General features: G+C 38.6%; 1 protein-coding gene across 2 annotated transcripts in view; it reads right to left on the bottom strand.

The window, feature by feature from the left end:
• pigk (phosphatidylinositol glycan anchor biosynthesis, class K) overlaps window positions 1-26,500 on the bottom strand; it is a 102,686-nt gene that overhangs the window by 60,624 nt on the left and 15,562 nt on the right. For both annotated transcript variants that reach the window (XM_020941033.2, XM_055151583.1), the window contains exons 7-9: window positions 22,235-22,352; window positions 17,566-17,676; window positions 10,253-10,425 (exon numbers count right to left, since the gene is read on the bottom strand). In XM_020941033.2, the coding sequence (XP_020796692.1) occupies window positions 10,253-10,425; window positions 17,566-17,676; window positions 22,235-22,352 (402 nt within the window). The remainder of the gene's footprint in view (window positions 1-10,252; window positions 10,426-17,565; window positions 17,677-22,234; window positions 22,353-26,500) is intronic.

The following is a 26,500-nucleotide window of genomic DNA, read 5'->3' as shown; positions in this document are numbered from 1 at the left end:
ACCACTGTGGGACTAATAAAGGCATATCTTATATCTTATTCTTGGCAAGGCAAGGCAATAAAATAGGTAATTTTTCTTACAGCCTTGCCTCAAATGTTCTACACTATGACATTAACTTATGTACGTCCATGTCAAGTTACAAGTCAGATCTGTGGAGAGGTGAGCCCGCTCTCCGTAAAACTGCACGCTTCTCCAAGGTGTATTTTGAACAATAAAAAATACCTGCAATTAAATAAATGCAAAACATAAACGGTAAAGAACAGTATAGTTTAATGCCATACTGTGGAACATTCCAGACAAAGCCAGAAATGTCCACGTGAACAAGCAGGTAGCAGGCCCCATACCGAAAAAAGTACACAGCGCGATGGTTGTCAAAAGTATTAATTATCGATTTAAAGGTGCATTGTGTAACTTTGTTGGTGGAGGGTCCGTCAAATGTTTTTCTCCACGGAGATGTTATTCCTTTGTCTGGAATGTCGTAAGTGAATTTGTAAATGCAATTCCTGTTCATACGATGTCTTTCTTTCTCGGAATTCTGTCATTGTTTAAAAGGGTTTGGCTTTATAAGTACTTTTTATTTCAGCCTAAACCATTTCGGTCATGATCCATGGGGTTGTAGTCGTTGTTTTGTTTTGTTTTGTTTTGTAGTGCTGCAAAATGACCGAATAAACTCACAGTGTGGCATTAAACCTTTCTATCTTCATCGAGACCAAACCAAACCAAGTTACAGGCCAGATCTGTGGAGAGGCGACGCTGCTCACAGTCAGAACGCCAGTTTTTGTAGGTATTTTTGAGCTATAAAACCACCTGCAATTGAATAAATATAAAGTAGAGCTGTTTAATGATTAATAATACTGTGGAACATTCCCGGTAGAGCAATGGCATCTCCATAGAAACAAGCAGGTTTTTATTATTATTATTAGGGCTGGGTATCCTAAGAAGTTGCCGATACGATACACACCTCGATACATAGGCCACAGTACGATACATATCTAGATACAGTGCATTTTCGATTCAATACGAAATATTTCAAATCGATTAGATACAGTTCAGTAAAAAATAAAGGCTAAATCATGGCTGTGATACTAAAAGTCTTTGTTAAACCACTTCTTGTGTAAAGTGAATATGAAACACAAACATTTTAATTCTCAAAACCAGTGAAAATGTCAAATGTGTTGCATAAATGAGTTTCCTTTCACTAAACAAGCAACAAAACTGTAGCGTTGTAACAAAATAATTCAGTAAAATATGACAAAAAAATACTAGGGATGTCACAATAACTGAAATATCGTGATATCGTATCATCAAAAGTCTCACAATAATATCGTGGACTGTCACAATATATATAATCACTTAAATGCTTAAATGCAATGGTTTTATAGTTGCAACAGCTTATAAACATCGGGAACTACACATCCCATGATTCATTTCAGCGCAGACAACATGAATAAATGTTTTTTTTACTTGAATTTTTGGGATTATGATGGAAATAATTCACATCAAAATCTTGTCAAAGTATTTTAAAAGCAAAAAAGTGTCCCGTCTAAAATTATATCAGCCTCTTCAAAATATCGCAATAAATATCGTACCGTGAGATTTGGATATCGTTACATCTCTAAAAAAAAATACTCTTGGCGATATATCGATACAGCAGCCCATGATATCGATACTGTATCATCACATTAAACGATACGATATACTGACATTTCAATATTTTTGCACAACCTTGATTATTATACAGAGTCATGGTAACACTTTATAATAACTACACCTTATTTAGCCTTAATAAAACATGAATAAAGACTTAATTAATAATGATTCATGCTTAGTAAATGTTTAATAAAGGATAATTAGTCTTCACTTTAGAAAAGCTCTCAAAAAGACTTAACTAACAGATAACAGCTGCCTGAATTATCACTGCATTGCATTATTAGTAAATCATTCTCTCATAGTTTACTAATGATTAATAAATGCTCAAATGGTTAGTTCATGAGTAATTAAGTATGAAATAATTATGAGTAACTATTTACAGCACAGGCAAATTAAGTACAAGTGCTAATTAAGGTAGAAATTAAGTAATTACTAAGCGTGAATCATTATTAATTAAGTCTTTGTTCATTGTTAATTAAGCCTTTGTTCATGCTTTATTAAGGCTAAATAAGGTGTAGTTATTATAAAGTGATTTTTATGAAAGTCGTGGTATCAAAGTGTCGAATCTATTCCTTGGTACTGAAATTTGAAAAGTTACACAGTGCTCCTTTAACGTAATTCTCTTAGTGTGAACCAATAGGACGCCTGCGCCGCTCCCCGCCTCCTCTTCTCTCTGTCTACAGTGAGTAAGAGGCAGGAGCTTTTACACTGTTAAATCTCTTGTGTATTTAATGAAGAGTGGGTAGTGGGTAAGTGCATTAAAAAGGTCCCCTCCATCAACAGCAATCGCCCTAATGCAGCGAGCCTGAATGGAACAGAGCTATTTGGGATGAGAGGGAGGAGGGAGGATACGCTCGGAATATACAGGAAGTACAGAGGCATCCGTCGAACTATTTTATCTAAGTGAAAGAACCAGCGAGCGCGAGAGGATTAATGCGGCGCTAGATTCGATAAAAGCTTTCGGTGACAAGCCTGTGATTCACGTTAAAGCGCCGAGATATGTAACCTGCTCATCTCCGGCGGGATGTTATTCATTTTTCCCGGAATGTTCCATAGCATGACTTTAAATGGATGTATGTTGTGGTGCTGTGCTATTTTGGAAAACAATCTAATTTTGCGATGAAAATTTGAGAGAAGACTGAGGACCTTGACTAAGATCTTGACCTGGAACCTGGCCTCGCGTCAGAGTCTTGCATTTTTGGAAACCCGCACCCGCCCGTAAACCCGTCATTATATCAAATTTAAACCCACACCCGCCCGGACCCCATGCCCGAGATAAATCACACATAAATTAAAAGCTTTCTAACTGAAGCATCCATCAGAATACAAATTGAAAAGTTACGACTTCAAGAATTACAATTCACAGACTGAACCAGGACTGAACCAAGACTGAACCAAGACTGAAACAGGACTGAACTAGGACTGAAACAGGACTAACCCCGGACTGACCGAGGACTGACCTAGGATTGATTCCAGGACTATTCCAGGACTGAACCAAGACGACTGAACCAAGACTGAAACAGGACTGAACCAAGACTGAAACAGGACTGAACCAGGACTGAAACAGGACTGACCCAGGACTGACCCAGGACTGACCCAGGACTAACCTAGGATTGATTCCAGGACTGAACCAAGACTGAACCAAGACTGAAACAGGACTGAACTAGGACTGAAACAGGACTAACCCCGGACTGACCCAGGACTAACCTAGGATTGATTCCAGGACTGAACCAGGACTGAACCAAGACTGAACCAAGACTGAACCAAGACTGAACCAAGACTGAAACAGGACTGAACTAGGACTGAAACAGGACTAACCCCGGACTGACCCAGGACTAACCTAGGATTGATTCCAGGACTGAACCAGACTGAACCAGGACTGAACCAAGACTGAACCAAGACTGAAACAGGACTGAACTAGGACTGAAACAGGACTAACCCCGGACTGACCCAGGACTAACCTAGGATTGATTCCAGGACTGAACCAATACTGAACCAATACTGAACCATGACTGAACCATGACTGAACCAGGACTGAACCAAGACTGAACCAAGACTGAACCAAGACTGAAACAGGACTGAAACAGGACTGAAACAGGACTGAACTAGGAGTGAAACAGGACTAACCCCGGACTTACCCAGGACTAACCTAGGATTGATTCCAGGACTGAACCAGGACTGAACCAAGACTAAACCAGGACTGAAACAGGACTAACCCCGGACTGACCCAAGACTGACCCAAAACTCAACCAAGACTGAAACAGGACAAACCCCGGACTGACCCAGGACTGACCCAGGACTGACCCAGGAGGACTAAACCAGGATAGAAGTAGGACTAAACCAGAACTAAACTAGGAATAAAACCAGGACTAAACCAAGATTAAACCAGGATTAAACCAGGACTAAACCAGAAACGAACCAGAACTGAACCAGGACTCACTGTCAGGACAGGCTCAGAGGTGCGCCCGAGGAGACTTGTTGGGTGACCGCAGGCAAAAGAACCGGCGTAGAGCTCAGCGCCGCACAGAGGTAAGGGCAGCCATCGCCCGACTGCGCTTTGCAGACACCCTACTCCACGGGCTTGAGTTTCTCTCTCTTAAATCCAAGATTAGTCCTGGCGTAGTGCTGGTTTAGTCCTGGTTTAGTCCTGACCCACCTGTGTGTAATCACTACCCGCCCGCATACTTGCCCGTAAAATTCCAGAACGTTAAAATCTGCCCGTTTCAGCAACTATTTGCCCGTACTCCGACCCGGTGCAGGACTCTGCCTCGTGGTGTTGTCCATAAGGATGGTCCATTATGGGTTTTAAAATTACTTAAACCACAAAAACTTTTCTAAATCTACAATATTGCTAAAAAAAAGTCAAGAGCTGCAATAAATAAAAGAGCAGAATAAAACTCTTAAGTACTTTGTATCTGTAATGACTCATAGAAGTGATTCATTCGACCTTTTACAGCTCATTCTAAAAAAAAACAAACAACAAAATTTACAGTAGAACAAAAAATACATGCACACGACTCCCAAAAAGTATTGTTCCAGCCTTCATATGTTTGCACAGTAAGTATCACGACAGACCTGGTTCAAAGTTTTGATTGAAGAGTCGTGTTTTTGAGAAATGAGTGCGAGCTATTGGTGGCTGGCTGCAGTTAATGGACTTCAGCATTATCAATCGAGATAAGAGATGGGAAAGTGCACACACGAGACAAATGATCTTGCAAGATTCTATTCTCCGTTTTTACATTTGGCACAGACATGAAAGGGTTACGCGCCTTGCTCAAACTCTGGAAAGTTGTGTATATTTGAGCAGCTGTAGCTAAAAGACTCCTCCACACAGGGTCTTGCCGCTAAAATATAAAGAAAACAAAACAATATATAAAAATTAAACCAATGTCAATGTTTCCCACCAAAAACTGGTTAGTTGGAGATCTCATGGAAGGAGCGGCCTGATTCATCAGCCGGTTTCACTTCATAGAAACTGTCTGACCTCGCAGTGTTAGGATTCGTTCGCTCGACAGTAGGCGGGTACTTTTTTTCATTTAACCAATCGCTGCTATTTGGTTGTGACGTATGTAATGCACCGTTAACAGGGCTAATTGGTATACTAAGCTTCTCCCAAATCCCGTAGGAAGAAGGGAAATAACGTCTTTCCCCTTGATAAAATGCACCAAACATTCTCTTTGTTCCAGCTTTAAATCCTCGATCTCGGGAATCATTGCCAACACGGAATGTATGATTCTTTGCTGATTGTCTGGTGCCCAAACTTGCATTTCCTGGGTTTTTCCGAACCGTCTAGTGTATTCTGATTCCTGACCTAGTCGCTGGAGAGAAATGAAATTGAGCTGAGGCACTAGGTGGCGCCAGCCTGGCTAACGTGGAGATACCGTGGAGATACTTTTCGATCTCATGGACCCTATCTCGTGTTTCGTGTCGTGAAAAGTCAGTCTCGTCTCACCCCTATCGAGAAAAACTATAATTGAAAAGCCTGATCAAGGAATGAGGAAAGATCGTATTTTTAAAAAGAGATAAGAACCTAGAGCAGTAATTAATGTTAGTAACATTAAATGAATGTTAATTGGCCACCTGCTGTTTTTAAGAGTACAGTCTGTGTTCCTTTTAATTAACAAGGATTAGTTCTTTGTTAAAATAAAATACAAGAAAACCTTACACGACATCTCTTTTTACTTCTCATTGCATTGACCTGGTGACACTCCATACAATGTTCTCACAGTTTCATTAGTCGTATTTATGTTCGAGGGTATACAGACTTTTAACAAACCAAAAACTGTAAGAATTCCTTCATATTATTACAGTAAGAGTCAGGTTTTTTTTGTCAGTTTTAATTTTAGTCAGTTAAAGGTGCATTGTGTTACTTTTCTGGTGGAAGGTCCATCAAATTTCTCTCCATGGAGATGTTATTGCTTTGTCTAAAATGTTTCACAGTGTGGCATTAAACCTTTCTATCTTCATGGAGACCAAACTGGGCCAAGTTACAGGTCAGATCTGTGGAGAGGCGACCCCGCTCACAGTCAGAACGCCTTTTTTTCTCGGTATTTTTGAGCAATAAATCCACCTGTAAGTGAATAAATGTAAGGTAGAGCTGTTTAATGTCATACTGCGGGACATTCCAGGCAAGAGCAGTGACGTATCCATAGAAACAAGCAGGTGACGGACCCCCAACCAGAAAGTTACATAGTGCACCTTTAAGTACCTTTTACAGTGGATACTTTCTACTCCATTACATATTTGTGATGGACTCCAAGCAAAAAGTTACAAAATGCGCCTTTAAGATTGTTATATTTAAGAGTTTACAAAAATTAAATAAAACAATTTCTTTCCTGGTTTTGCTATTTTTTTTAGGTTTCAAATGCTAAATTATTACCTGACAATAAAAATAAAAGAAGCTACTATTATTTTGTCAAAGTCATGTTTAAAATATCAGAAAAATGTCACTTGTAATAGAGTGTCTGTGCTAAACATGAGAGAATAAAAAAAAACCCACACACACAACTCTGAGTACTGTATGTTTTTGATGAGGAAACAGAATCATAACATGGCATAAAGCTGCATTGTGTAACTTTTTGGTTGGTTTGCTTCTATGGATGTGTCGTTACTTCGCCTGGAATGTTCCACAGTATGACATTAAACAGCTCTACCTTACATTTATTCAATTACAGGTGGTTTTATAGCTCAAAAATACCTAGAAAAACAGGCAGTCAGATCTGTGGAGAGGTGACCCCGCTCACAGTCAGACTGCCTGGTAAATTAATGACAAACCGTACTTTCCGCACTATACGGCGCTCTGGATTATAAGGCGCACTGTCATTGAATGGTCTATTTTCTAACTTTTTTCCACGTATAAACCGCACCGGACTATAAGGCGCATTAAACGAAACACAACAGTTAGATAAGTCAGTCAAACTTTATTTAACATGCGTTCACAATAACTCTCAAATTTGTTCAATTCTAACGCGTAAAAAAATACTGTCTGAGACGCTAAATTGTTATCGTATTCACAATAACTCATAATTGTTCAAACAGTTGAGCGATTACGGCGTCCAGCTCGCCCGCATCCCTCTTGTCATTATCCGAGTCAGTGTGGTTACTGTTCCCTGGCAGTTCAGTGATGATTCTGGTCTTGGTGAAAGCTCGGACCACAGTTGATACTGATCTTTAGCCCGGGTGTCCACGATTCATTGGCAGATCGTGGCGTAAGTCGTTCGGCGCTGTCTCCCTGTCTTGGTGAATGTGTGTTCTCCTTCTCTCATCCACTGCTCCCTCACAGCTCGCACTTTAACTTTATAAGCGCCTTGAGTTTAAAGTCGGCGTTGTAAGCGTGTCTCTTGACAGGTGCATTTTGATATTAAAAGGAATCACAGTATGTTTTACTCCACGATGCTCCTGACTACGGGAGCCGTAATGCTGCAAGTGGTGCGGCTTTGTAGTTTACTAAAGTCGTACTAAGACACCCCAATAAATTCATATATAAGGCGCTCTGGAATATAGGGCGCGCAGTTGTTTTTTGATGAAATTAAAGGCTTTTAAGTGCGCCCTATAGTGCTGAAAATACGGTATTCATAGAAGTAAAGCAGTCAAAAAGTTACACAATGCACCTTTAAAGCTCATAAGAGTGCGTAATACAGCCTTTAATAAACAAATTATAAAACTGCTGAACACCACTGCATAAATACACACTTGTATCTTTTGTATTTGGGTATTTTTAAGCGCCTGCGTGTTTATATCTGTTGCCTTAGTAAACGCCAACAGAAGGATCACATACGGGGCAGATTGCACTTTGATTACATCACATTGTGAAATAAAACACATTTTTCCAGGACTAAATTAGGCCAGCCTCTCCGTAACACACAAATCAATGACAGCTTTAAAGGGGAAGTTTTGTTCACCGCATGACTACAGCCTCGGGCAAAGCAGCTATAAACATCTCTCTGGAAATTGCCTTTAATTAGTCATTAGCAGCCAAAAGCATTCGATTAGTATGTACAAGACACACCGCCCACTGGCTCTATCAACGCCAAGTTAAATCATACAATGTGTGCTAAAGGAACTGTTAATCTGACGGGTAAATACGACTATAAATAATAAAAATATAAAAAGCTGAGTGGATAAATTGCGCTTTAAAAATTAGTCAGCAGCTCCATCTAGTGTTCAAACATCATAACCACACCATAGCCGATGTTTTGAAATTGAAATTGTGCACTGGAACTACACGGACACTAGATGGCGATATAGGACACTATAAAAATATTACTATAAGTGAAGTTCTGATTTTGAGTCCAGAATTGATAGATTAACATTGAAAATAATTTGTTAAAAAGTACTAATTAATGAGATTGAACCCAAAATTGTGTGTGTTTTAATTCTGATGCGAGGTTTTTAGTGTTAATATAATACATATAATGGAAAAACAACATTATAAGCTAAAGGAAACCCTGCAAATATTTATTTTATCTCACCTTTTTTGCACAAGTTTAAGTTTTAAAACAAACGCATTGCATGTACATGTAACCTAAACTACTAATCTAAACCAGTGTTTCACAAAGACTGGATTCAAGAGATTTTTTTGGGTCACCTTGTTCACGGTTTACAAATAATTCTGCAATATACAGGGCTGCATTTAATGTCCAAATAGGCGACTTATGGATCCCTTTTGTTGCTGGTTCAATTACTGTTTTTCATTGTTTAAAACTAGAGTAAAACTAATTGTTCAGAGAGACACGATCACTCAGTCAGCAATAAAATATCCTCATTAATGTTCGATAATGGTCAAATCCACCTTTATTTTGTGATTTATGAATAATGTCTATTGACTTGAATCACAAAGGTTTGCGACTTTTAAAATATGGGTCCCCAGAAATAAAGTTTGGGAAACACTGACCTAAACTATATTAAAAAAAAATAGGCATAGTTATTTATTATACTTTAAAAATAGGCTTCATTAAACCACTGACTTTACAAAATGACAAATGGCTGTACATCTTCAAAGATAGTCAAGAAGGACATGTCTTGCTCAAGGGAAAAAGGCAGAAACTAACCAAACTGCTAACCTACTAAATAACTAACTCAATATTAAAGAAACTGTATGCAGCCTGAGCACTTACGGTTTAAAACAAATCTACAATCACAGCTGAACCTGTGCTGCCAGAGCTTTAACCTGCAGATAAATGCTCAGTAAATGGACAGACCATCACTCATGTGAAAGCTCAGACCCTCCAGAATTCACTCACTAAGCTGTAGAGGCTGCACTAGCACGGAGTACTGGGGTTTAGTTGATGGTTTCAGCATTGAAACCGGCTTATGTGAGGCTCATTCTGCTTTCTGGCTGGATAATCATCTTGAGAAACAAAACACCTAATTATAACAAATGTCCATAATGTCCCATGTTTTTGTTGAGAATAAATCTGCACAGGGCTGCTCGATTATGGAAAAAACAATTACCACGACTTTTCAAATGATTATTTTTTTGTTACGTGATGCATTTATTTATTAAGCATTTCTGTCTCTCAAAAAAAAACAAAAAACATTTTCTTATTGATAATTTACGCAAAACTTTCAATTGAAAATAAATATAGGCTACAAATATGAACCTTAGAGCAGTTTTGTGATGTATAAAACATAAAATGAATGAATAAAATATACTTTGAACATGAAATAAGGCATAGAAAAACATAAATGTATCCAAAATAAACTATATATCTAGCTATTTTACAATCTCTATACTTAAAAAATAAAATAAATATACTTATTTATATAAAAATATCCCTAAATAAACTTTGTTAAGCTTTAAATCGTTTCAACTTAATTATATGAGTTTGGAGATCATTTGACACCAAATCAAAATCGTGATCAAAATTCAATTAATTTAATTTATTTTTTTTTATTTATTCAATATTTTACCAGGTAAGTCAGTTGAGAACGCCTTCTCATTTACAATGACAGCCTGGCGATTGCGCAGCCTCTGCATTACACTTTTATCGTAAATCTATATTTGATTTGATGTTTATCTCTTACTTTGCGATACAGGTCGTGTTTATGGAGTTTTAAATCTAAATCTTTAATACAAATGAACATAAAAATCATTACTCACGTGTGCTCTTTCTGTTTGATGGGCTCTGTCAGCTCGATGGCGTCTGTGGTGATCTCCACTTTTCGGACGCTGCCGAAGAAGTCCGTGATCAGAACGCTTCCCGGGTCCCGGAGGAAGAGGTCGGTACGGTGGCCTGGAGTGGACACGCACTGGCTCTTGGGACAAACTTTGAACTGAGGAAAAAAAAAGACACATACATTATGATAAACAATGAACTTCAGGTTACATTAAAGTATGTATATTTCTATTTAGATTTTTTGTTTTGATTATTTTAGACTTGAATGAATCGATAATTTAATTTGACCGATGAACATTGACTTCATAACCAGAATTCTTAAAGCTACAGTACGTGACTTTCTGGATGTGGCTGGTCACCTGTAGGATTCTAAGGAAATAGAAAGTTAAAACCATACTTCGGAACATTCTCCATAGAGATGTTTAAAGCCATACTGTGGAATATTACAGCCAAAAAAAAAAAAAAAAAAAGCAGGAGGAGGCCGTTCTCCAGGCCAAATACGAGGTGGGCGGAGGAGGAAACTGAGGAGCCTTCAGTGGAGAGGGTGAGGTTATTGTGGGTTTTGGTGAGTGTTTTGGGGCCGATAATGATTATTTCAGTTTTGTCGCGGTTGAGTTGGAGGCAGTTTGACTGTAGCCAGGACTTAATTTCAGAGATGCAGTTTGTGAAGGTGTAGTGCATTCAGCAGCCTTTTTCTCTTCGTGGAAACCGTCTGACCTCACAGCATTAGGATTCGTTCGCTCGACAGTAGGCGGGTACTTTTTTTAATTTAACCAATCACTGTTATTTGGACATGACGTATGTAATGCGCCAAATCCCGTGGGAAGAAGGGCAATAACGTCTTTCCCTTTTGATAAAATTCACCAAACATTCTCTTTGTTCCGACTTTAAATCCTCGATCTCGGGAATCGTTGCCAACACAGAATGTCTGGCTTTGTCTAGATTCACCTCGACCGCTTTGTTTACTGTCGTGCTGTACCACAAAAGGGACCCAGACATGACTTCACAGCTCCTCGCTGATTGGTCGGTGCTTGGTCTACAACTTCCGGGGTTCTTGCAAACCGTCTAGTGTATTCTGATTCCTGACCTAGTCGCCGGAGAGAGATGAAATTGAGCGGAGGCACTAGGTGGCGCCTGGCTAGGAGTGTGTGGAAGGGATTATGGATTTGGTGAAGAGGTAGAGTTGGATATCATCTGCAAAGCAATGGGACTGGAGGCCAAAGTGACGAATAATATGACCGAGGAGGAGGATGTAGACTATAAGGAGGAGGGGGCCGAGAACTGAACCATTCTAAAGCTTTTCAGGACAGGTTCATTTCTGTCCGGTCAATGCAATTTTTTTGTATCTACTTAAATTAGTAGATTCGATATAAATTTTTCTCTGGATTAGTCTGATTTTCGATACTTTTGACAACTCTATTTGCTCGAGAAGCCGTTTTACATAACAGTCCATAACTGTGTGCGTCTTTATCTTCTGCTCAAACCTCCACAGAACACATTTAGAGACTCGGCAGGAGGTGTTGGAAAGAAATGAAAGAATGGTGTGAATCACGAGGCATTTGATCATTTAAATCTATTAGCTCTGTTACTTTAGCGACTCAAGTGCTAAGACCGCTGTGCTAATCCTGTTAAAACCCCAATAAAGGGTTTCTTAGGGAGCGCTTGATTTACAACAGAAGGTGAAGCAGAGAGACAAATTCAGTGAGATACAGTAGATAATCTAAACTGGAAAGAGCAGGCTGAAAATTTTGTAAATTTCTGGACTCAAAATCTATATTTACATTATACTACAGTTTAATTTATCCCTGTCTGTCATATTGTAATATAATTTGGGCTGCACTTTCTCAACTACTCTGAACAAAATATTATTGGTGCAAACACGTTTTGTTCGAATCACAACTAACTTCGTCTGCTGATTTATTCATCCAACTTAACATTTTTTATATTTATGAGATCAGTATTTATCAGATGTGTATTTTTATGTACAAAATTCTTTATAATACAACTACGATCCCCAAACATTTCACATTTGACTTTAAAACCAATGCGGAGATTCACAGATACAAAACTCGTCAAAATTGTAATTATCATGTTTCAAAATGTGTCAGATAAAGAGCTCAGTTTTGCTTCGATACAGATGGGGGAAATTGTGGAGCAGTTTTTCACATCTGGTTAGTGACGGCAGATCAAGAATGTTGTTTAAAAAGAGTCTGAGGAAATGTCAGATGAAGAAAAGAGGTAGTGCGCTTCACTGGATCATAAAAGAGTTAAAAAATAACAGTACAGGTGCTCTACAAGTGTTAAACTAGTATTAAACAGAAAGTTGAAAGTAGTAGTAGTAGTAGTAGTGGTAGTGGTACTAGTAGTACTAGTAGTAGTACTAGAAGTACTAGTAGTAGTAGTAGTAGTAGTAGTGGTAGTAGTGGTAGTAGTAGTGGTAGTAGTGGTAGTAGTAGTGGTAGTAGTAGTGGTAGTAGTAGTGGTAGTAGTAGTAGTAGTAGTAGTAGTAGTAGTAGTAGTAGTAGTAGTAGTAGTAGTAGTAGTAGTAGTAGTAGTAGTAGTAGTAGTAGTAGTAGTAGTAGTAGTAGTAGTAGTAGTAGTAGTAGTGGTAGTAGTAGTGGTACTAGTACTAGTAGTAGTAGTACTAGTAGTAGTAGTGGTACTAGTAGTAGTAGTAGTAGTGGTACTAGTAGTACTAGTAGTAGTAGTAGTAGTAGTAGTGGTAGTGGTACTAGTAGTACTAGTAGTAGTAGTAGTAGTAGTGGTAGTGGTAGTGGTAGTGGTACTAGTAGTACTAGTAGTAGTAGTAGTAGTAGTAGTAGTGGTAGTAGTAGTGGTAGTGGTACTAGTAGTAGTGGTAGTTGTAGTAGTAATAGTAGTAGTAGTATTAGTAGTAGTGGTAATAGTAGTAGTATTAGTGGTAGTAGTGGTAGTAGCAGTAGTAGTTGTACAGTAGTAGTGGTAGTAGCGGTAGTAGTAGCAGTAGTGGTGGTAGTAGTGGTGGTAGTAGTAGTAGTAGTAGTAGTAGTAGTAGTAGTAGTAGTAGTAGTAGTAGTAGTAGTAGTAGTAGTAGTAGTAGTAGTAATAGAAGTAGTGGTAGTAGTAGTAGTGGTAGAGGTGGTAGTAGTAGTAGTAGTCATAGTAGTAGTAGTAATTGTAGTAGTAGTAGTAATCGTAGTAGTAGTAGTTTTAATTTAATTTATGTTTGTTTTTTTTTATTAATTTGCTCTCTCCGCTAAGTCACTCCTCCTTCAGAGCACTGTCACACTACACGTTTTTGAAGTTATGGAAAATTGCCGTGTGGGAGCAAAGGAGACGCAGGCTTGTGGGCTGAACAAATCGTATGGACAGAGATCACTTTTGGGTTTATTTAACTGGTTTTAGTCTTATAGGATCTGGCAACACAAATCAACAGTCTGAGCCTCTGTCCCCTTCCTCAAAAACATCACCTGACTGCTGTGACGTGTCTCTTATCGGCTCTTATCTTCAGGATGTGGCCAGTGAAGATTAGCTGATAAGAGCAGTCAGAGTCAGCAGTCAGATGCTACTCACCCAAATATTTTTTGTCTTTAAAGGCCATTTATTACACAAAAGGTCCTATATTACACAAACCTGACTCTTGTGAGCTTTAAGCCGGGTTATAAAGCTGTTTTAAGAGACATCAACACTTTACCATACACAAAACTCCGCCAACAACTCGTACACCCCAAGGACAAAATTCCCACAACAACAAAAGTGCAATGCCATATACGAAATTCAATGCAAATCATGCAATAAATCATACATAGGGGAAACGGGCCGGGCATTTCACACCCAAAAAAAAGGAACACCAAAAGGAATGCGAAAACGAAACATCAGGGAGACTCACCAGAACACAAAAAGACAAAGCAGAACAGGAAAACCTAAAATCCGCCATATCAGACACTGTAAAAGGAACAACCACATTCTGGATCGGGACGGGGCTCGGGTCATCGGATCGGAAAACAACAAGTTCAAACGCTGGATCAAGGAGGACGGTGAAATCAGGAAACGAGGCACGGACAGCGTTAACCGTGATGACGGCGCGTTCCTCCTGTCACACACCTGGGACACCCTCCTCCAGAGAACACCAGGCGACGGGAGGCGTGGTCAGTCTGAGCGACCTGCAGGTCCATCAGGTCTGACCACGCCCACAGGAAGTAACAACAGCTGATATACGACACGTCACCACCAACACCGGGGACAGTTCTGAAGATGCAGCAGCCGAAACATGTCAACAAGGTGAACACACTTTACTGCATTGTCTTTAAAAAGAACCCAAGAAGTTAACATTACCCCTGTTTTATTTTTCCTTCAATGGCTGCATTTAAGTGAAGGAACTCGTAATTCGATATATTGTGCCAGCCCACGATATTATTGTGAGACTTTTGACGATACGATATCACGATATTTTGGTTATTGTTGCATCCCTAACAGAAGTTCAGTCAAATAGGGAGGAGCAAGGGCGTTCAGAGCTTTATAAAACAAACAATAACATTTAGAATCAATTCAGCTCAACTCCAGCATGTGTTTTAAAATCGATTTTACTGATCACTTTAAAAAGCTCGTTTAGGTCTTGCACCGAGTTACATTTCAGAACTTTTAAGCCTTCCTGCAGCCTTAGATCCTCAGGCAGGTCCCTGTTCACTGTTCGAAGTCCAGGCTCCAGATGAAGCTTGATCGAGCCTTTTCAGTCCGGACGCCACGGCTTTGGAAAGACCTGCCTGAGTGTGACGTACGTAGGTTGACCGTGAGCGAGTTGGGGTTCAGCGAGTAAGGTTTAAAAACAACACAGACAAAGACGTGAACATTTTTGGAGTCTTAACTGGCGTCAAACTGGAGTCAAACTGCAAACTTGTACACCATCAGTATCATCTTTTAAATCACTTTTTAAGACTCATTATTTTTGGTTGGCCTTCCTTTAACACAAGTTTTAGCTGTATTTTATTTATTCTGTTTCTTTTTATTTATTTATTTATTATAGTTAATAGACACGTTTGCATCATTATACTATTCTGAATTTCATTATACTAGTGTATAAACGGTAAATGGTCACATTTTTCTATAGCGCTTTTCCACCTTCAAAGCGCTTTACAACAAGGAACCACGCACCCATTCACACACACATTCACACACCAATGTACACAGACACTGTGGGCAAGGTGGGTTAAAAGTCTTGCCCAAGGACACAACGGCCAAATAAATGCCAATAAAGGCTTTCTATTCTATTCTATTCCATTCTATTCTATCATTGTCTGTTTTTGTGTGCCTTCTGTACGCTATTTTTATGTTTTTTGTATTGTTCTTTGATGCCTGAACGCCCTTTGTAAATCTTGTTTTTAAAAGTGCTTCATAAATTAAGATTATTATGATGATATAACCTTCTAAAAACATACCTGGAGTTGTGCTACCTTTTACCTTTAGTTCAGCAGAGACTGGCAATTCCAGGACTGAAATTATGGATGATTCTAATGAAGGTGCGTGGAGTTTAAAAACACAGAGGAGCACTTTATGTTTTCCCACATGACATCATAACATGGAACAATGTTTTCAGTTTGAGATGAACTCTGGATATACACTTAAACATGTATGGGAACACACAAAGTTCCCTTAAAAGACGACATTATGGTTTTCATGAATGGGGCTTCAATGTACAGTACTGTTATTTATTTGATTTATATTGATTTATTTACACGACACATGGACTTTACAGCCTTTCCCCTCATTATGCTCAGTCAGACCATTTGCATTTGAACAGAAGTGCACGGTTGTGGTCAGAGTAAGGTGTCCCATGGGTGCAGGAGGTTGCAGATAAAACACAGGGTGGTACAAAGATGTGCGTCTGGCTTTGATGTTTGTGCATTAACTATTAAAGGCTGAAGAGTCAAAGGTCACGGGGCGGGCACATCACACAGTGTCCTTTAAGAGCGGCTGAAAGGGAAGCGCTTTCATGTGGATTCGGTCGGGACCAACGGAAACGGGCCCGGAAATACACACAGCAAAGTACTTAAAGGAGTTGGATCTTAAAATGTGAAAAGTTATCGAGTTATTTCTTACTTAAAACGTCTTCTCGCCCATGTAACTGCTCGAACCAATCAAGCTGTTTTTAAGACAACTGAAGAAAGCGGAGAAAAAGTTTATGGCCTAAAAATAGGTATAAATTAGGGATGGGCATTCGATGAAATTTCATTAATCGATCGTCGGGAGAATTAACGATCGATTAATCATTAATGTTTTTATATAAAATTTATCATTATTATTATTACTATCTGCACTATTAATCTGCATAAATAAACTCAACTTTACAACAAATAAACTGTCACCACTCTAGAGCCACATCAGCCCGTTTGACATTAAAATGTGTTTAATGCAGCTTTGTGCAACTCTCACAGAAACAAAACTTAAAACCACATGGCTAATTTGCATAAACTAAGTGAAGAAAAAAACAGCTCTTTTGCGCTGATGTGGTTCAACTTCTGTCGGACTAAACGACACGACTCAGGTGAATACAGGTTAGTGTGACCATATTTGCGTTTGTGAAAACCAGGACACCGTACGGGGGGTGGGAGGTTGGGTCTCGTCATCGACATTGCGCGACTCTCACCTGGCAAAGCTTTTTAATGTTTTTCGGTGTCCTGGTGAACTTTGAGATCCCTGGCACCGCCACTGGACACCGAAACATGTGCTGCTTTGTACACATGTCCTCACACTTGTCTCGACCGGGACGTAAAGCGGGGAATTTCTTGTACAAGTCATCGTTAAATGCGCATTTGTGCTTCGGCATGTTGCAGACTGACCGACTGTTTGTGTCTCGCTCCTTCTGATGCACAGAGAGACGCTCAGTTTAATGGCCCAATGAAAGATAATGAAAACCTGAACATTTGCATCACTTTATTAAAAAAAAAAAAAAAAGCCCGGACGGCCAGGACAAGACGTGGAAAATGGACATGTCCGGGGAAAAACAGACGCTTGGTCACCCTACGCTACGCACAGCAACCTACATTCAGTTTGTCGATTAAAAATGAACGTAATCGACGAAATTCTTAATGATCAATTATCGATTAATCGACTAATCATGCCCATCCCTAGTACAAATCGCCACAAAATCCAACATTTCTGAAAGCAAAGTATGAGCAGTTTGTGACTTCATTGCGCTCTGTGGGAAAAAGCCTTTCGGGGCAGGGATTTTTTCGTTGTAGTACCAGCGAGTGGCCACTAATCCAACTCGAGACAAGTCTAAGGTAGCAACGGCATATCCGGTTGTTTTAATAGATCTTACCAGGTCGTTCATGTTGGTTTTGCTGGCCGGGTGGACGTCCTCCAGGAACTCGAGCAGGTAAAAGGTGTAGCGGTCCATGAGGTGAACCCCGATGGCTAAATCAGGCTGGTGCTGCAAAGTGAGAGAGACAAACAATTATTTACTTAAAAAGACTACGTATTTTGCTTCTATAAGGGGTATTAACTGGCAACACATAACTTTTACCACCATGCTACCTTTTATTGTTTTGAAAATGCTATGTTATGTATTAACAATTATCGAAAAAATCATTATCACGATTATTTTTGGTCAATACTGAAATCACGATTACTCAAATGATTATTTTTTGTTACACAATGCATTTATTCAGCATTTCTCTCTCACAAAATATACCCAGAACACTTTATAATTGATAATTTTTCACAAAACTTTCAAACTGAAAATAAATATAGGCTACAACCATGAACCTTAGAGCAGTTTTGCGATGTATAAAACATAAAATGAATAAAATATACTTTGAACATGAAATAAGGCAAAGAAAAACATAAATCTATCCAAAATAAACTATATATCCAGCTGTTCTATAATCTCTATATTTAAAAAATTAAATAAATATACTTATTTATATTTTTTTAAAATCCCAAAATAAACGTTGTTAAGCTCGATTATATGAGTTTGGAGTTTGTCTGACACACAAATCGAAATTCAATTAATTGCACAGCCTTATTAACATGTTTAATAGGGGTGTAACGATATCCAAATCTCTCTGTACTATATTATCACGATATGCATGTCACGGTACGATATTTATTGCGATATTTTGAAGAGGCTGATATAATTGTAGATAGGACACTTTTTTGGATTTTAAAATACCCTGACAAGAGTTTGATGTGAATTATTACTGTCATTTTCCCAAGAATTCAAGTAAAAACATATTTCTTCATGTTGTCTGTGCTGAAATGAATCATGGGATATGTAGTTCCCGATGTTTATTAGCCACTGGTACTGTAAAACCAAGCATTTAAGTGAAGGAACTCGTAATTCGATATATTGTGCCAGCCCACGATATTATTGTGAGACTTTTGACGATACGATATCACGATATTTCGGTTATTGTTACATCCCTAACAGAAGTTCAGTCAAATAGGGAGGGGCAAGGCCGTTCAGAGCTTTATAAAACAAACAATAACATTTAGAATCAATTCAGCTCAACTCCAGCGTGAGTTGGAGGCGAGTGAGGGGCGGACTGGGAGACATAGGCAGCTCCAATACTGAAAAATGGGTTGGATCCAGTATTAGCTTCTAAATATTGGTTCATCTTATATCCTGGTTGGACAGCTACATTAATTATAAATTATTCTAAAAGATAATTTTCTGATTGTAGCCCTACGTCTATTAGCTATTGGTACTGTAAAACCATGCATTTAAGCAAAGGATTTTGTAATTTGATATACTGTGACAGCCCACGGTATTATTGTGAGACTTTTGACGATACAATATCACGATATTTCGATTATTGTTACATCCCTAATGTTTAATAATTTTCACTTTTGTAGTTAACCCTCTAAGCCCCCTCCCCTTCCTTAGCGCTCAGAAGGGGGAATGATTTAGCACAGAGAGCAATCATATTACATATTATCATCACACATGAGGTTTGTGAAGGTGTAATATATTGTTTTGTATCATATTTATGGAACTAATAAAGAAAATTGTTGTTGTGTGCTGAAGTTTAGACTCATACTGCTAACTGTAAACAGGGTTTGAATGGTCCCCAAACATGTTATGACATCTAAAACCTCTAAAAACGTCCCCGTCAAACAAATAAATACATAGTTTCATCTTTTAAAAACGTATATTTAACCTTGTTCCTGCTATGAGAAGCAAAGACCAGACTGTATTATACTGGCATAACTCAAACTTGTGATTGATGGCTTCATTTAAAACCATGATAAGAGTCATCAGTCTCATAGGAAGGAAGCAGCACCCCTGGGTCCCCTCTCTTTAAACAGGATTAGAATATTCAAATAAGCAATTAGAAGTGCCAAGTACAAGCCTGGAATAAAAATACTGTCAGGAGTTTGAAACCTAATAAGACATAATGCGTCCGTGTGCTGTGCTTTCACTTCAAAATGTAATCAATGATCAGTATTTTTTGGGAGTAGCCTCATAACAATATTCACACATGAAATTAAGGCATGAAATCTATGGAGGATAGGGCTGGGTATCAATAAGAAGTTGCTGATACGATACATACCTCGATACACAGGCCACGATACGATACATATCTCGATACAGTGCACTTTTGATTCGATACGATATATTTCAAATCGATTCGATGTGGTTCAATTAAAAAATTATGGCTTAATCATGGCTGTGATACTAAAAGTGAATATGAAACACACCCATTTTATTCCTCAAAACAGTGAATATGTTAAATGCGTCACATAAACAAGTTTCCTTCCGCTAAACAAGCAACAAAAGTGTAGCGCTGTAACAAAATAATTTAGTAAAATATATCAAAAAATACTCTTGGTGAGCCCACGATATCGATACACTATCATCACATTGAACCATACAATGCTGATATTTTAATATTTTTTGCACACCCCTAAAGGTAGATGTTCTGAAGTAGACTTAAACTTTACTGATCCGCAAGGGAAAATACTTTGACACAGTAGCTCACAGATCACAATATATTATAATAACAGAGTAAAAAATATGAATGGTAATAACACAATCTAAATAAGAAGCAATAAAAATAGCAAGAGGCTGGTGTCAAATACAGCATAATTATATAAATGTATATGTACAAGTAAAATTTAAATCGAAAATAAGTAATAAGTAATAAAAATATCTGCGCTATATACAAGGTCGTTTTAACTTCCATTGAATCCTGCACGTGAAAGTTGAACGCTATTGCTTAAATTTTCTGTTGGCACATTTTAAGAGGACCCAACCAGGCTGTTCACATCATGAGACTCAATCTTTGTCAGGAGAACGGTCACATCCGGTTAAGGCTTAAGGTTAAGGTCTTCATAATCTGACCCATTTTGTGATAAAAAAGGGTAGACAATAATCTTTATTTATTTCTACCGTATTTTTTGAACTATAAATTGCACTTTTTTTCATGGTTTGGGTGTTTCCTGCGATTTATACTCCGGTGCGACTTATATATTAAAATTTTCACACTGACAGCAACGAAAGGCTCTAGGCTTGTGTGTCAGTATCTGCTGATCCTATTACTGCTGTACCACCAGGGATCTACTGCGCATGTCTCCTGCAGAAGAAAGAGAAGAGAAGAAGAGCCTCTGTCCTGTCTGTGTCATGTCAGTCGATCGCACCAGTACCACTGAAAATTTTACATTTAAACAAACATAAAGACAACTGAAACCATCCTGTCAGGATTCAGAAAGGCCGGAATAATTCTACCTGGAACTGATGCTGAGTCTGACGACAGCTACACAGAAGAGGAAGAGGCGCTCTGTTTACCTCCGGAGGTCACAGAGTTGCTCAGAAGTGACACCGAGGATGAAGAATTCAAGAGATAGAGAGTTTGGTAAACTTGTTCTGTTCTGTTGTTTATGTTATAGTTTAATCTGAAGAACTGTTCATATGTGACGTTAACAGCCTGTTGTTCTCTCTTCTATTGTTTTTACTAGAACTTCAAGATGAAATGTTGGATCCTGGTCTCTGATTTTATAAAATAAATTTCCCCCCAAAAGTGTGATTTATAGTCCGGTGAGACTTACATTTGTTTTTTTCTTCTTCATTATCAGGGTATCCCCAGGTTTGACTACTCCAAATTTAAGACTTTTTTAAGACCACTTAAAGGAAAATTAAGACCAACATCGCACCCATTATGCAGGCGAAAAACTCCAGATCCAATTCTAATAATGACCAACCAACTACCGGTACTATATCTACAATCTAAGAGCCACTGTGGATTAAACCTACACTTCCCCATGATCCCATCCAATGTCTTCCTCCACTCTACTGACTTGTTTACTCATTGCCATCGGCGCCAGAAACGTCTACTCCAAATTAGACGTTCATTCAGATTAAGTGATTTCATGTTGTTGTTTTTTTTTTTTTTACCTCCATTAACGTTGCACTGCAGCTTGGTTGAGTTTACCAAAAAATATGCTAATAAAATTTAAGACTATGTGAAAAAAATAAAACTTGGACAACATAATTTAAGACTTTTTAAGGCCTTAATTTAGGAACATCAAATTTAAGACCTTTTTAAGACTTTTAAGACCCGCGGCTGCCCTGATTATGCATTTTTTAGCTGGTGCGACTTATAATCCGGACCAATTTATAGTCCGAAAAATATGGTAATTTGTGAGAAATTTTGTACAATTGTGATAAAAGTTAATCGCCATTATGTCACCAGAAAAAAAGAAAAGCATTGCAGAAAAAAGCTACTACTTCTATGGCCTATGTATCGTATCAGCAACTTCTTAATGAAACCCAGGCTTAATTAGGTCTGTATGCAACTAAAGAATTTATAACGGCATGTTCGGTCAAGTGATTATAATATATTGTGATGTGTGAGCTACTGTGTCCAAATAATTTCCCTTGTGGATCAACAAAGTTTGTCCAAGTCTAAGTAATTAGTAATTATCATGACAGGCCTGATGCTGGTGTGATCTTTGAGCCCTGTATTCCCGGTGCACCGTGTCCCACTCACAGATAGCGAGTCCTCTCCGACCTGACTGCTGGCCAGAGCCATGAGGTTCGGGGAGTAGAAGCGCTCGTACATGGAGGCGCCCTGACACGTGTCGATGATAAACAGCAGCTCATTGTATCTGAAACACAAACAGAGGAATCCGATGGAGCTTACAGTGAGCAAACAGACACTCTGTCAACAGGACGCATAATCACAACAGTCAAACACTGGAAACTCATCACCTCTAATAATGTGTTCTCTTCCACTGAATGAATTTGTCCCATGGGCTCGTTTTACTCTAGATCTATGTTATAATGTTGTTTCTTCATCACAAACAGACCTAGAGTTGTGTTTTAGTTGTTTTATTCACACGTTTAACTCACAAATCCTATATATTTAGGCTGAGTTCTTCTCTTAAAGGGACAGTCCGGAATTTTGGACATAGGACCTGATTTCCTTGAAGACTTTTTTTTAGGGATGTAACAATAACCGTGATATCGTATCGCCAAAGTTCTCACAATAATATCGTGGACCATCACAATATATCGAATTACAAGTCTCTTTGCTTAAATTAAGAGTTATGGTGCAGTAAGAGCTAAAAAAAAAAAAAAAAAGACAGAGGGAACTACATAGACCATGATCCTTTGCTCCATTTCAGTGCAGACTACAAGAAGAAATAACAGTTCTGAGCACTTTTAAGTCTTAGTTCTTTGGATTAAGTCTTGTCAAGGCATTTTAAGAGGAAAAAGTTAACAGTTTTGTTCACCCCCAAAAAATATCGCAATAAATATCATACTGTGAGATGTATATCGTGAAAATATCATGCTGAGAGATTTGGATATTGTGACATCTCTAATCGTGAGCTTTCCCACGATATCCCAATAAATATTGTACCTTGAGGTTCATACCTCAACGATATCGTTACACCCCTACCACTCAGTCCTTGTATTTGCAGAGGTCGCTGGTGCTAGACTAGTGCATGTCAATGGCCATAGTTATCCTGCCACTAAAAACAGTCTTACCCACTCCACAAAACACCCGAAGCAAGTCTATTATTACACCAGACTGTCGATGTAAACGTCTATGTTGATAGAATAATTTTAGAAGTAAAACCAACCTTGCATTTGAAGGATTTATGTCTGAGCAGCAGATCAGCAGAGCAGGGAGTTGTATTTCCTGATAGAAAGCTCGGCAGCGGCGGACTGATATATGAGAAAATAGTCCCTCAACATGCAACGATTCATGCAATGCAAGGTTAGTTTTATTTCAAACATTATTCTATCAACACAGACATTTACATCGACAGTCTGGTGTAATAATAGTTTTGCTTCGGGTGTTTTGTGGAGTGGGTAAGACTGTTTTTAGTGGCAGGATAACTATGGCCATTGACATGCACTAGCCTAGCACCAGCGACCTCTGCAAATACAAGGACTGGATGGAATATTTAAAAAAGTGTCTCCACACGTCTCCAACGCTCTGGATCACTAGGAAATGAGGTCCTATGTCCAAAATTCCAGACTGTCCCCTTAAACTGAAAATGCTCAGATCCACCTTGTGTGTCATGTGAGGTCATATTCATTTAGATCATTTTAGCTCTGGACTTGCCACGCTCTACTGAACAGAAGGTAAAGGGTAGCTGTCAACTTGAAAACTACAACTGAATGACATTACAAGGTGGAACAGTGCAATTTGAGCTTTGGACAATGAGGAGGTAACAGCTTTATAACATGGCCTGAAGCTCGCAACAGCCAATTTTTGCATAATGTAGGACCTTTAAGGACAGTTTACACACCAAATATGACAGAAGATGTTCCGGAGAGAATGTCCTGTCTCATCATCGGCCAGAACAACACAGCGAGGTGGAGAGAGTGAAGCTCAGGAGTAGGGGTGAGCAAAAATATAAAATATCTATATATCGTATCGTTTAATTTGAACATACAGTATCAATATATACAGCCAAGAGTATTTTTTGGCATATTTTACTAAATTATTTTGTTACAGCGCTAGTTTTGTTGCTTGATTAGTGGAAGGAAACTCATTTATGCGACACATTTGACTTATTCATTGTTTTGAGGATGTGTTTTATATGAACTTTGCACAATAAGTGGTTTAACAAAGACTTTTAGTATCACAGCCATGATTTTGCCTTTATTTTTTATTGAACTGTACTGAATCCATTTGAAAGATATCGTATTAAATCGAAAGCTCAGTCAAACTTTATTTATAGAGTGCTTCATATAAAAATGCAACACAAGTTTAGTTTCTGTAAAATGTAAACAAATATGCTTAAAGCTGTGTGGATAAGGAAGGATTGCGGACACAGAAACGACGTGTGTGGACGCAGATCGTTTCCGATACGGTGATACGTGGATTTGTTTCAGTGTAAACGGGGTCTAACTCTCTTAATGACACCCAGCCCCACTCAGGAGGCGCTTTCGTGTAGTGTGTTCTGAATTTCCCCAATGCTGCAGGACACAGAGCACATAGGAGGGACACTTTTGTCCTGAGGGCTGTTCCTCCCCTCAGACAATCTTATAATGTCATGTAGTGGTAGTTTTCAAGTTAACAGCGACCTTTTACGTTTAGTTCATAGAGATTGGCAGTTCCAGAGCTGAAAATAACCAAATTATTCTAGAGAAGGTGTATGGAGTTTAAAAACACAGTGAAGCACATCTTGTAACAGGTGAAATTTTCTGTTTTAGAGAAGAACTCAGCCTAAATATGCAGGGTTTGTGTGTTAAAAATGTGTGAATGAAACAAAACAAAACTCCAGGTCTGTTTTTGACAAGCAAACATTATAACACAGATCACAAAATAGTGTAATACGGGTGCTTTAAAACATAAATTAGTCAAAATGCTTGTCCAGAAAAATCCCAATTAGCTCTTTCCCCCAAATTATTCAGCCCTAATTTACAGTCCAAAACCGAAAATTCAGCTTCACACGAGAGCACTAATTAAATAGAGACGGGTGCAGAGATTTTGACCCCATCTTCTCGCTCACTTAACCCTCACATGGGAGGATGCACAGCTGTCAGAAAAAAAAAAACCCGCTCATTTGTTATAATAGGACTCGGCACCAGACAATCCTGCATCCCCATCTATCTGACAGCAGTTTCCATGGCGACGGGAGGAAAGCCGCACGCTCACTGTAAGACGCCCACGTAGCTCTCTGTCACTTCCTCCGCTTGATTTTTGTTAAGATCAGAGCAAACAAGTCGGACTAGACCGGTGACGTAATTGTAACCGGAAAGTATGGGAAAAAAAATACTTAATTTGCGTGTTTTAATAAAACGATTCTGTTCAAAGTTCACTTTTTAAACGCCTCCGGAAGAATCTACAAAAAGACTTGAAGAGTGAAGTGGCGAAGTAATAAGAGATTCACATTTCAGAACATTTTTGTGCAGATTTAAAGGTGCATTGTGGAGCTTTTTCTGGTCGAGAGTCTGTCAAATGTTTTGCCCCGTGGAGATGTTATTGCTTTGTCAGTGTGGTATTAAATCTTTCTATCTGTTACAGGTCAGATCTGTGGAGAGGCGACCCCGTTCAGAGTCAGAATGCCTGTTTTGTTTTGTTTTTTTGAGTTATAAAACCACCTGTAATTGAATAAATGTAACGTAGAGCTGTTTAATGTCACATTGCGGAACATTCCAGGCAGAGAAATGACAGAAAGTGACAGACCCCCAACCGAAAAGTTACACAATGTAGCTTTAAACTACGGGGTTAGCAGTTTTAAGCAGAATAAGACAGAAGATTTTGGTGTTTATGGAGGAAATTATGAGCCTTTGCGATAATTATGTTCATTCAGATTCATGTTGAAAGATCCAGTAATTACAGAGAGATTAATCATAATCATAACCATTTTTCAGGAGGTTAAAAACATTATAACATAAAAAAAAAAAAAAAAAAATCTGTTTCTTCGTTATTTGTCTCCAAAATCAAGATGAAAAAACTGATAACAATTCACTTTTGTCGGGTGATCAGGACTGAGACCTGGACCAGATCAGGACCCAGACTGATTTAGTCTTCATTTAGTCCTGGTTTAGTCCTAGTTTAGACCTGGTTTAGCCCTGGTTCAGTTCTGATTTAGACCTGGTTCAGCTCTGGTTCAGCTCTGGTTCAGCCCTGGTTTAGTCCTAGGTTCAGTCCTGGTTCAGTCCCGGTTTAGACCTGGTTTAGACCTGGTTTAGACCTGGTTTAGTCCTGGTTCAGTCCATATGCATCGCAAAAGTCCGACATCGCAGTTTAAGTCACAGAAACGGGAAACGTCCGTTATCCGTTTTTCCATTA

This window comes from Boleophthalmus pectinirostris, unplaced genomic scaffold (genome assembly GCF_026225935.1).
Source record: "Boleophthalmus pectinirostris isolate CB_2022bp ecotype Guang Dong unplaced genomic scaffold, ASM2622593v1 HiC_scaffold_16, whole genome shotgun sequence".
Classification (NCBI taxonomy): domain Eukaryota; kingdom Metazoa; phylum Chordata; class Actinopteri; order Gobiiformes; family Gobiidae; genus Boleophthalmus; species Boleophthalmus pectinirostris.
This window is presented reverse-complemented; position numbering and strand designations above follow the sequence as displayed.